The following is a 12,201-nucleotide window of genomic DNA, read 5'->3' as shown; positions in this document are numbered from 1 at the left end:
GGATCATCTCTAGCTGAGATAGGTCCTGTATAGGATCATCTCTAGCTGGGAGATAGATCTGGTATAGGATCATCTCTAGCTGGGAAATAGATCCTGTATAGGATCATCTCTAGCTGAGATAGGTCCTGTATAGGATCATCTCTAGCTGAGATAGGTCCTGTATAGGATCATCTCTAGCTGAGATAGGTCCTGTATAGGATCATCTCTAGCTGGGAGATAGATCTGGTATAGGATAATCTCTAGCTGGGAAATAGATCCTGTATAGGATCATCTCTAGCTGAGATAGGTCCTGTATAGGATCATCTCTAGCTGAGATAGGTCCTGTATAGGATCATCTCTAGCTGAGATAGGTCCTGTATAGGATCATCTCTAGCTGAGATAGGTCCTGTATAGGATCATCTCTAGCTGAGATAGGTCCTGTATAGGATCATCTCTAGCTGAGATAGGTCCTGTATAGGATCATCTCTAGCTGAGATAGGTCCTGTATAGGATCATCTCTAGCTGAGATAGGTCCTGTATAGGATCATCTCTAGCTGAGATAGGTCCTGTATAGGATCATCTCTAGCTGAGATAGGTCCTGTATAGGATCATCTCTAGCTGAGATAGGTCCTGTATAGGATCATCTCTAGCTGAGATAGGTCCTGTATAGGATCATCTCTAGCTGAGATAGGTCCTGTATAGGATCATCTCTAGCTGGTAGATAGAGCCTAGGATCACCCCTAGATGGGAGACAGATCCTGAATGTCAGACATGGGCATCTCATCCGGCCCACAACCAATACATCACTTGGGAGGCCCGCCAAGGTATATTAAATGCCACCAAAGTATATTTGCAATTAATTGTAGCATTTTAATTTGCCTGACAGTACGGTGCCAATCTACCATCGATAGTGCTCATATTTACTATTTCTGTACTTTCTCAAACGGTTTCTGTTGCCATCTGTGAAGCGCGCCTCCTCTCCCAGCACACTCTGAATCAAATCACGATGTTGCGTGGGAGGGGCACGGCCAAAACTCTAATCGAATACACGGTCTGAGGCTCATCGGGCAGGCCTGCTCGTGTACTCGTTTTGTAGCCGTTTCTTTGTGGGAAGAAACTCCTTCCACTCCACCCTGCTGCTTTTTGAGTGTGTGTCAAAATTTGGATCTACCTAAATTGAAAATGGTTAGAAATTGTATTGCTCACCATTGATTTTTTTTTCTTTTACCATGTAGCTATTTAAAAGGGTTTTTATATATTAACAATATTATTAAAACTAGTCTTTTGATGTTGGGACACCCTGCGGCCCTTGCCACAAGGACATTTGGACCCCCCTTCATCACCAAGCCTATTCAATGACAATAGCATCTTCTTGATAGGGTTAGCTTGGGAGAGAGAGAGTAAAATATATAGCGAGGGCGACAGCAAGCTACCGAGAGAAAGGAGCGAGCGAGTGAGATAGTTAAATAGAGTGACAGTGAGTGAGCGAACAAGATATAGATAGAAGAGAGAGAAAGATAGCCAAAAAATATATATATACATACTGTATATATGGAGATAGAGGTAGAGACAGAGTGAGAAATAAATAGAGAGGTAGAGAAAGAGATAGAACTATCAAATAAACCCCACCACCCTATTTGATAGGAAGGGTGAGTTTAAAGCCCTCATCTAAACCGAAGCAAGTGGATAAACTCATTGATTAAGGGAAGAAAAGGGAGTTTGCCTGGAGTCTGAGAATGAGATGGCCCCATTTACCGTGCACAGCACAGAGTGGTGGTGTGCTCCACTGCCATTACGCTCCTCCATTTGGAACAGTGACGAACAAGAGCAAATAACAGCTGAACACACAAACGGCTGCACTTGTTAGCCATCGCTCAGTGTTTGACTATGCAGATGATAGTTTGTTTTATATACATACGAAACTTCTACCTTTTATTCTTGGAGAATACTAATAACAAAATCATGGTGGAATAACCTACACAGCTAAGACCCTCCACAAGGGGGAGGGGGGATTCAGCACCACGGACAGCAACCATTGAAACGATAAGACGTCGATCTTCAAGACGATGTGATGCAGCCTCTCTTATTGATTATTGGCAACGGGGACACCTGCCAACATGAGCCAACAGACGGCGTGGCCCCTACAGAGCCATGGCTCTCCCGCTGCTTTGGAGAGGAGAGGGCCAACGATCCACAAGAGTAGTGTATAGGCCGCCCTGAAACTTTGAGAAAGACTAGCTTGAAGAGGGATTTGTGTGTCGTGCCTGGTGTCTCACACATGGCTCCCGTGTTGTTGAATCACGCTCCAGAGCCATTCTGAGGGGTTACACCCCCAGGTAGACATCATTTATTTATATATTTTTTCCATTAGGCTTTAATTTGCCTGAATAATCACATATAGGCCGATACTTTTTCAGGATAAACAAATTGTATTGTTTTTGATAAAAACTATACCACCATTTAATGTAGGGATAAATGATGTAGATATCTTTGAAAATTATCCAAACTGCATGTGTGTGTATAGTATACTTACACTCTGCATACTTTTTTAAATCTGTGAGCACATGTGGTTAAAAGCATTGATTTCTCAACAGCGACAGTGTCAACACTTGACCATATCAGTCAAAACTAGGCTTTGCATGCAATGTGTTGACCAATGTACAAGGGGTGTGGAGTTTGGTTCTCTGTTAGGGCCTATAAATCAGGCATGATTAAATATATATGCACTTATATATATATACTCCCATCTTACTCCATAGGAATGTAACTTCAAATGACTAACTAAAAATGTGGCTACTGGCTTCTTTGTTATTTTCCATCTCCTTCCTTTTCTTATTTAAACATACATTGGAGGTCCTACGCACTAAAAGTATTGTATATCCTTAGATAAGAATCTCAATGTCTAGAGTAGGCCTACCAGATGGGGCTAGGCCTACATTATCCTTACATTGATGTGATTCATGTTATATTTAAGCAATAGATCACGACAGGCTGTGGTATGTTCTCATTATACTACAGTGAAGGGGCGTTGTCCGTCCCGACGCGCAGTGGAGGGACGGACAACGCCCCTTAACTGTGGTATAATGAGCGTATACCACTGACTAAAGTGATCTATTGCTTAATTATATAGTATAATACGGTAGGTTCGTTTTTTTTTATTGTATTTAACCTTTACTTAAACGCATTCCATTAACAACGTATCATTATTTACAATGACACCCAGGCAAGAAGGCATATCAAGTCGATTCAAGAAAAACAGTTGGCCTCACAAAATAACCTCCTGATGGGTTACCATCGTACAAGGCACTGGTATTTCTGCACACGGAACACTAGAGGCCGCCATAGAGCTGTGTAGTAGTATCAGTTTTGGCTGAACGCATTGGTCGAACGTGAGCAGTAAGTAAATCAGGTCGAATGGAAGCATATTGGCAATGCTGTAATAATAGGACCACATCCCGATTGAATTGATAGGCTACTGACTTAAATAGGCCTACGTATTGCGTTAATCAACGGGAGCCGAACATGTTCGTCTTACTATCATTATATTCATATTAATTTGAAATCTGGTCGATAAGTATAATTGCATATGTCTACAGGCTGCCTATACTGTAGTAACGTCCATCTGATACTGCCCTGAACTGTCGCACTTGATCGCCAACTGTCTGTGGTTGGGAAGCACCACGCGACTCCAACCTGTCGCATGATGTGTGTGTTGTTTGGGTACCCAAATATTGTCGTCGAATATTTCAGTTTCGTTGTGTTGTCAGCCACACACGTCCACATGTTTCAGACAGTTCGCCGGTGGGACCACAGAATTCCTCCCATTTATTTCCACCGAGATGTGGTTGATAGTAATAAGCCTGTACGCGCCCCCCTACCGACCGCTAGAGACAGCGTGGGTCTGGGATTTCTCAAGAAAATGACTTCACCGAAATGTTGTTTATTCGGTAGAATAGCTAAACGAGCCTGCTCTTCCTAAAAACAATACCAGAAATGCGCCAAAAACAATAGAGACGTAGGGAAAATGAAACCGTTCGGGGATTGGAGGGCGACACTGGCACAGATGTGACTCCAGCTGTGCAGGCTCGAGTGGAGTGTGTATATACTGTGAGTAGGCTTCTTTACCTCCTACTGACTTACTTCACGTAGTCACCCCGCCCGTCTGCCGTCTCCTGCCTCCAATCTTTATTGCAACCACCCCTCTCTGAGTGATTCTAACGCACGGGAGAAGGAGCAGAGAGAGAGAGAGCGGGAAACGGGCTGAATGCACGCGACACCGCCACCGCCGCCCGGGCTACCTGCTCCCGCAACACACGAGGAGGAGGACGCGAGAGAGTGCACGCGCGTCCATGCGCGCCAGTTTAACCAAGGCAATTAACGTCAAAAAACTGCGAGTCAAAAGTGGATTAGGGTTTGACCAAGTGAAGTCGGAAAGAACACAGCTTTTTTTTTTTTTTTTGCGAAAGACAACACACGTGAAAGCGTCATGCATCTTAACAGAGCAGAAGATAACAAAGGTGAGCATAAAAATATGAGATGCCATCAGTGGCATCTCATCCATGCGGTCTCATTTTAGTTCAAAGCTCTCGCGTTGGTACCAAAACGCCCTTGAGTGTGACATGTCTCAAGTAATGATGCTGGGGGTCATTGCAACAAGCTGTTGGAAAATTGCCCCTTTTGCATATGATGGCCTCTAAAATAGAACTCGCCATGTGTTTAGGTTATTGAGTGAAATGAATATTACAAACAAGAATTGTCTAGTTTATTGCATATAGCTCAATGATTATTGGAGGCGCCTTTCGTCTGGGTTCTGAGACGGGCACTTTAACACTTGTTGTGTCCGTTCTGCATCGACTGTGGTTTTCATTTTCACAGTCTCCGTGACTCGAGTAACCTGAGTGGAAAACGCACAAGGTCATCCATTGACTATTCATATCGTGCGAGGCATATTCCGCATGTCTCTGTGCACGCATCGCATGCATTAGTTTGTTGGTGCGTGCGTTCGTGTTGTCACCGCTCCTAATAGATTTGGCTCGATCGGTGTCCTCCTCCGTCGTGGTTCTAGGATGAATTCAGGACCAGAAACAATTCGGCGAGTGGGTAGACTGCAACCCACTTATAAAAACATGCAGGATTTACAAATCAGTTATGTAGTATAGGTAAAAAACGATTGCTGCCTGGTTCATGTTTTTTTTTAATGTAGAATTTGGTGATGTGGGTAAGGTCACAGAACAACACCTGATGCTCAAAAATATTTTGTTCAGACAATGTACTCAGGAATAGCTAGCAGCCTGAGTATATTTATACGCAACGCATTATTAACCTTTTAGACAGCACGGGTAGGCCTAGAGCTAATCTAACTGAAGGACACCCCCCTGATCGTATCCTTCCACGTTCTCACGTTTTGTCCGCTGCATATTGGTCTATTCTACTGTTTGAATGTGGCAGGGGAGAATACCAGTGTGATCAATTAAAATGGTAATAGACTTATCGCAATCCATTAAGTTAGGCTGTTATCTAAATGATTTTACCATTAGTCGAACCAATAAAACCTACGAAATGAAAATGAACCAAACTAACCTTTTAGCATCACGTGTTTGCTTGCAACAGTTCTGCACTTCTGTCTAGTTGAATGTTAGATTTTCTTTTAGTGTGCGTCCCTCCGGAAGTTCACCGCTCTTCCTGGCAACCCGTCTAAGTGTGCAGGAATAACACGTTTATAAGCAGATGGTGTAGTGTCTTCTCACTCTGCCTCCACTTCACTGGCCCTTTGTTTCCCCTTTCAAACAGAGTATTGCTCAATTGAACAATGTGTGTATTTGGACAGGACAGTGAACGTTCAACCACAACCCTTTTTGTTAATAACGCAAATGTAGTGGATTGCTGAGCTCGTTTTTTTTTTTTGGTTAAAGCACGCCAACAGTTTACACCTTGTATTTGCATGTGTTAACTAGCAATTTCTTACTTACTGCTCTTGTCTGTTTAGGGATGGTGGGTGGGAATGGAGAAAAAAACATTCACCACAATAGTTAGAAATATGCTTTCTCACTAAGATATGCCTATTTATATTTTCATATTGTTTTTTCTCTTGTGGACCCTTGGCAATAGTAATTTAATTGTGTGTTGTTGCATGCACATTTTCTGTGCGTTTTATTTCAGGTGTCAGAAGAAAATGGGTTTGCACATTTATTGTATTATAAGGCTTTTTAAGATAAGTGCCTGTTATTACTGCACACAAATCCACTGTGAAATTTATGAGAGAGAAAGAGAGAGAGAGACATAGCATTTATCAGTAATAACAGCTGAAACAAATGTATTATTCTAACTCTGTGTCACAACGCGCCAAAGCCCATTGTGACACAAGAAGTCACTGTGATATTACAGACTCCAGGGACCGGGCTGAGACCGTGAAATAGCAGACGTTGTTCTGCTTTCATTTACCTGCACCCATATTTAAAATTAATAACCAAAAGTAATGGAAAAACAAGCCGGCGCATCTGGATGTGAACTCTGTGTGAGAGAGAGGGAGTCAAACAAGATGTCCATGTCAGGACAGGGTGTGAGTTTCCCCGGAGCCCCCTCCCATAGAGGAGGTCTCCGGGAGTACCCCCGTCGCTTGGGTTAGCTGTCACATTAATTTAGCCCCACGCCGGCCCATCTGACATGAGGGCATCAACAGAAGAGTGGTGGCCGTGATGTAAGGGTCTGTGCTTGAGAGTGTGTGTGTGCGTGTGTGTGTGTGGAGTTGCTTGTACGTTTTATACTCTAACATAATTCAACCTCGTTGGCGGTGTCTTTAGGAGGGCAAGAGTCCCTGACCATCGGCCCTCAATTGTCCCTCTGTTGCCTGCCTTCCTCTCCTTTCCTCCTTTCCTATTTTATACACTTTAACTGTCCCCTATATGACTTCTTCTACTATTCAGTCTGTGACACATAAAGCACCCCCCCCCTCCCCCCCCCCACACACACACACCCCCCGCCCCCCATTGGGGATGCCTCAGTCTCTGTGCTCTCTTTGACACGAGAGAGAAATATCCAGATTCTACAACTTTTTGAATTTTCGATTGCAAATCTACTAGATTGTGTTTCCGCAAAAAGGCACAACGTGATCAAAACCATCTCAGCCCGTTCAGACATACAGAGTTTACAAGAGTTATTGTGCTCTGAAACATACAGGTTTCAGATTCGTACTACATCCATGGTTTGCCACCTCCGAGAGTTGTTGACCGTGGTTCAGGGCTGCCAGTTTACTTTGCTTTGGAAAATTCCGCAAAATCATGTTTAATAATAGAACTGCAAGGTCTAGGAAAGAGTATACAGAGTGTGGTGATGTCTCAGAAGAATTTGCATGCAACGTTCTATCGCTTTATATTGGTTGACGACCGGTGACGTCTGAGCTGGGCAAATTACATGACATGACAATGCAACGCAAGAGATTTGGTCCAGACGACAACCTCCAGAGGTGGTTTTGAAATGGTTCTCTACATCTTTCATGCAACAGTTTCATACCCCCACATTGAGAAATAGAAAACATCTGTCTTTGTATCGCAATCTGAAAAACCTTTTTCAATTCGTGATTTAAAGAGAGATTTGAAACATTCAGTTATTAATAGGTGAATGCATGCAACAATTTTGGTTTTTGGAATGAATGGGAAATGTTAATAATAGCTGATTGGCTTCAGTGTCATTACTGTCTGCTTTTGGATTAAGTTTTGCTTGGCCATTTTTATATGGTGCTTCAAGCAAACCAATAAAAGCCCTGAGATTTGGTTTGTACAATTCCACACCCACCTACTATATTCATTATGATGTATTTATATCTACTGTTATTCTACAGATAGATACATTGGGTTTGGGAGGGAGGTAGTATTCAGGGTTTCAATGCTCCAACCCACAAAAAGATGAATGAGTGACAGTGACGATGGATGGATGAATGGATGGGACAGGTGGGTGGGCCGAACAGAGTCATATGGATGGGTAATGGACTAAAGAAATGTGTAGAGAATTAAAAGGTACATAATCCCACTTGACAACATGTGTAACCACACCTTTGAAGAGCAGAGGAAATGGGATATTAGAGGCAGAGATATAAGCTGGCAGTCTAGCCAGGAACAGATGGTGAGACAGATCAACCCAAAGACAGACACTTCCTGCCAAAACGAGACTGACAGAGGGGAAACATGATTGTGCCCCACGCGCACACACACACACACTCACACACACACTCACACCATTGTGTGCACACACACACACACCAACACAAACACTAATGTGCACATATACACACACACACACACACACACACACACACACACACACACACACACACACACACACACACACACACACACACACACACACACACACACACACACACACACACACACACACACACACACACACACGTATCTAACCCTTCTGAAAGTGCTATAGCCAGCAACACTTGTAGATGAAAAAGAGCTGATGGCTGTCATCTTTGAAGCCAGCGAGCTTCTTTTCCCCCCGCTATACCCTTCTTTCCTTCTTTCCCTGCATCTCAGTGCTCGTCTTTTCATCTTTCAAGAACTAACATCGTCAGAGCTTATCTAATCTCACACAAAAGAAAACCCTTGACATTGCAAACATTTGCCCGAAGAGTCTACTGGTTGAGCCACATTAGAACCGCACGTCTCTTTTATATGACCTAATAATCTGGAATCCGGCAGTCCTAAGTCATAGCTGAACTTCCAGTGGGAGACTGTACAGAGCCTGGGCCTGAAACCCAAACCTGAAAATGGGGAAGTTACACCTTGTTTCCTGAATTCTACAGAGGCCCATCTACACGTGTTGCTTTGAATCCTTTACAAAGACTTTCTCGGAGAACGTTGATGTCCGGACAGGATGCTTTGCCTTCCCACCGGGAAAAATCCATACAAGTGTTGGCCGAGTTTGTGTGTTGGCTGGTAGCCAGTCGCATGTTTACAGATCCCCGCCTCCAGCAACATGATCGTCCAAGGGGGTGTTGTCTAGTTCATAGCGAATGGCCTGTTTGTTGACGCAACACGGCTACGAAGAACGGGGGCTTGAACCACCAACCCCAGGACTGTATTTGAACGCTCTTACTGCTTAACCATGGGACTGCAGCCATTTGGGTCGGCAAATTATAGCACTCTTAAGGGTTTAGGTTTCTAGGTTCACCCTAGATAGATGGATAGATAGATAGATATAAACTTTATCTATCCCTAGGGGAAATTCTAGAGGACCCATGTCAACTCCATTACACTCACCTCCATAAAACTTACTCCCAATCAAAGTCACAGCACCAACGTAATGGCACATATGGTTTTCCACCCCACGGCATTTCGAAAATCATTCCTGCCTCAGCCATATCGCAGCAGGTGACAACACGTTGGTTTGATAAGTCAATCATGATATCCATGGCCTTAGGTTCAGGGTAGGGGGAGATTGACCTAATAAGTCCAGGTCAATGCAGATGAGCTGGTGTGTATTTATAATGGTCACATACATCCTAAGGGCACAGTGAAGGGTGACTAAAGAGGACCAGAGGTAGTAAATTACAGTGTAATGTAGATTTTATGGACCCAGGCTGTACGTTGTTCTGGTGCATTCTCTGTAGGTAGCCCTGGGTCAGCCATTTGCTGGTCAGTGATGTCCTCAGGCCCTATAGTGACTATACTCTCAATTCTCAGTGTTCTCCGTAAAGCCACAGCGTGTCTCACAGGGACATATTTGGCCTGTGATGTTGCTCTGCACCACCAATGCATCAGCATCACCTGAAACAACAGAGCTCTCACCCAGGGCTAGTGTTGAGGACGTGGTCTAGTGTTGGTCTCCTATAGGGACCATGTTGTTGACTCAGCCCCATCGGACCACACTGGGTGGGCTGTTTGAGTGGCAACGGTGTTTTGGGAGAAGTATGTTAAATGCAGGTTACTTTTCATCATCCTGAACTGTCCATTTTGCCCGCCTTTGTTATCTTTTGGTAAATGGGTGGCATTTTTAAAGCGCTTTTCTTACCTGTGGCTATGCAAAGTGCTTTTCATTCGTATGCTTTTGTTCCCTTTTGCATGTCACTGTGTGTGTGTGTGTGTGTGTGTGTGTGTGACTGGATTTGTTGATCACATGCTTCCCTCATCAGTGTTTGTGGACAGCTCTGTATTGTTTGCTGTTTGTTTTCATTTGCTGGGATTAGTCTTGTCTAGAGAGCAGGGACTCGGAGTGTGTGGTGTTGTTTCGCTGCATGATGTCAAAGAGAAAAAGTTCAGAGGAAAGAGAAGCAAAGGACAAAGGGTTGAAGTAGTGATAGTTTCATTTTTTTTGGTGGAGGCATAAATTGAATCGGGAAATAGTCTTATTAAAGCCAGGGTAGGCAAATGGAGAAACTGGCCAGAATAATCTAGATTTTTTTTATTTTTTTGTTTTCATTTTTGTACTCACTCCCATGTAAATGTTTTTGTTTGTTGTTTGTGTGCTGAAGGTTTATTATTATATTATATGTTATTATATATGATTTGTTCACTGTGGTCTTTAGGATAGTCGATACTTGCACTCCTACCGAGCACTTAAAGTGTGACATTGCTCTTGTTATCCAGTGAGTGAGTGATGTGTTTTCCGTCACCCGGCAATGGTTGTTCCACCGGAGACCATGTGGTGGCGCTAACCCCAACAGACTCAACTGACTTCAACTGACTTGTGTGTGCGGCGGCTTAATGTTTTTTCTTTTCCGCCGTAGTTTTGCCTTCTTCTTCAGTACTGCCGCTCTAACGCTGGGCCATTCTGGGCCTGGAGAATCAGAGGCCAGAGACAGGGAGGTGGTGGGTGTGTGGGGAGACTGCTCCGAGAGACAGGTAGACAAGAGGGGTTTGTTTACAGGTGGTTATTGGTAGGTAGGTGGAGCACCAGGTGTGTTCCTTCTCCCCCCCCCCAAACTTACGTTTCAAGTGCTCAATTTTGCAGCCGCAAGACTGCAGACTTGATTAACTTGCCTTGCACCCTCGTAGCAGGCCGTGGTGAAGGATGTTGCTCAAGGATATCTTCAAAGCTATCACACCCAAGGGGAGTCCAACCCAGAGCGTTTCATTTGGACGGATGATATCACTTGAGGTTGTGCCTAATCTATTAGAAATGTGGATGTTAAATGTATAGAATGTGTTGAACAAGAATAAGTGTGTGTGTGTGTGTGTGTGTGTGTGTGTGTGTGTGTGTGTGTGTGTGTGTGTGTGTGTGTGTGTGTGTGTGTGTGTGTGTGTGTGTGTGTGTGTGTGTGTGTGTGTGTGTGTGCCACTCTCTATGAGGTAACGTAGGGTCAGCCTGGCTATAGTACAGAGAGAAGGGTTGCAGTGTATAAAAGTTCACAGGATAAAATGGATCACCATCATAACCCTTCATGGGTTATGATTTAAATATGAGGAGGTAGGTTTGGTGGTTGTCATTGTTACTGGTATCAATGTATCGATGGTAGCATGGAGTTACAGAGAACACAGAAGAAGACAGCTGGGCTCAGGAGCTGCCAGTATTTATTTATAAGTTTATGCGCTGAATAATTTAGAGGAACCATTAAGTGCCCATGTGGTATATTCCCTAGTTACATTGGCGGGGGATACAAACCCAAATCTGAAATGTTCTGCAACTCTGAGACAGTCAGACGGATGAAACTGAAAGCACACCATCATGCAGTGACCTCTGCACGCAGAGGTCACCTGGTCCTCGGTGGAATATGCACTCAGTACAGGATGTGGCTCTCCATCAAACCCGCACCACATTCACGTCAGGACAAATATAAGATTATAAATATATCATCTGCAATCCAGTACCTTTTATCTCACACTCACGTCTAGCCGTCTGCGTATAACGTCCAGAGCGTCTGCTCCTCATCAGAGCCTCTTGTCCCAGACTGTCGTGGCTCTGGGCTCCATGTCTGACTGACGCTGCATGGACCACCGGGGTCGCCGTCAGAGACACACACAAGTGTTGCCGTGGCCGCGGTATGACCCATGAATTTGGATATTTGGATAAAGATAGAATAAAGAGAGATAATAGATTATTTATTTTTTACGAGACCGCAGTCCTCGCCTCGTGGTTCCTTTCTGAAGGTGGTTCTCTTATGTCCAGAAAGGTCACAGAGACGGTTCCACTCAATAAGTCAAGAAGCTGGGGGGATTAGCGCCAGACACACCTTCAGCACTCTCAAATGAACAACATATGGGATTTTGGCAAGACTCT

At 44.0% G+C, this 12,201-nt stretch overlaps 1 protein-coding gene across 1 annotated transcript in view; it reads left to right on the top strand.

Annotated features, from left to right (window-relative positions):
• Positions 1-4,380: 4,380 nt before the first annotated feature.
• LOC311356606 (uncharacterized protein) overlaps positions 4,381-12,201 on the top strand; it is a gene marked incomplete at its 3' end in the record, with an annotated part of 42,018 nt that continues 34,197 nt past the window's right edge. Inside the window, exon 1 of the mRNA XM_084476387.1 lies at positions 4,381-4,496. Within this exon, the coding sequence (XP_084332513.1) occupies positions 4,466-4,496 (31 nt within the window). The 5' untranslated portion in view covers positions 4,381-4,465. The remainder of the gene's footprint in view (positions 4,497-12,201) is intronic.

This window comes from Micromesistius poutassou (genome assembly GCF_964030765.1).
Source record: "Micromesistius poutassou genome assembly, chromosome: 12".
Classification (NCBI taxonomy): Eukaryota; Metazoa; Chordata; class Actinopteri; order Gadiformes; family Gadidae; genus Micromesistius; species Micromesistius poutassou.
This window is presented reverse-complemented; position numbering and strand designations above follow the sequence as displayed.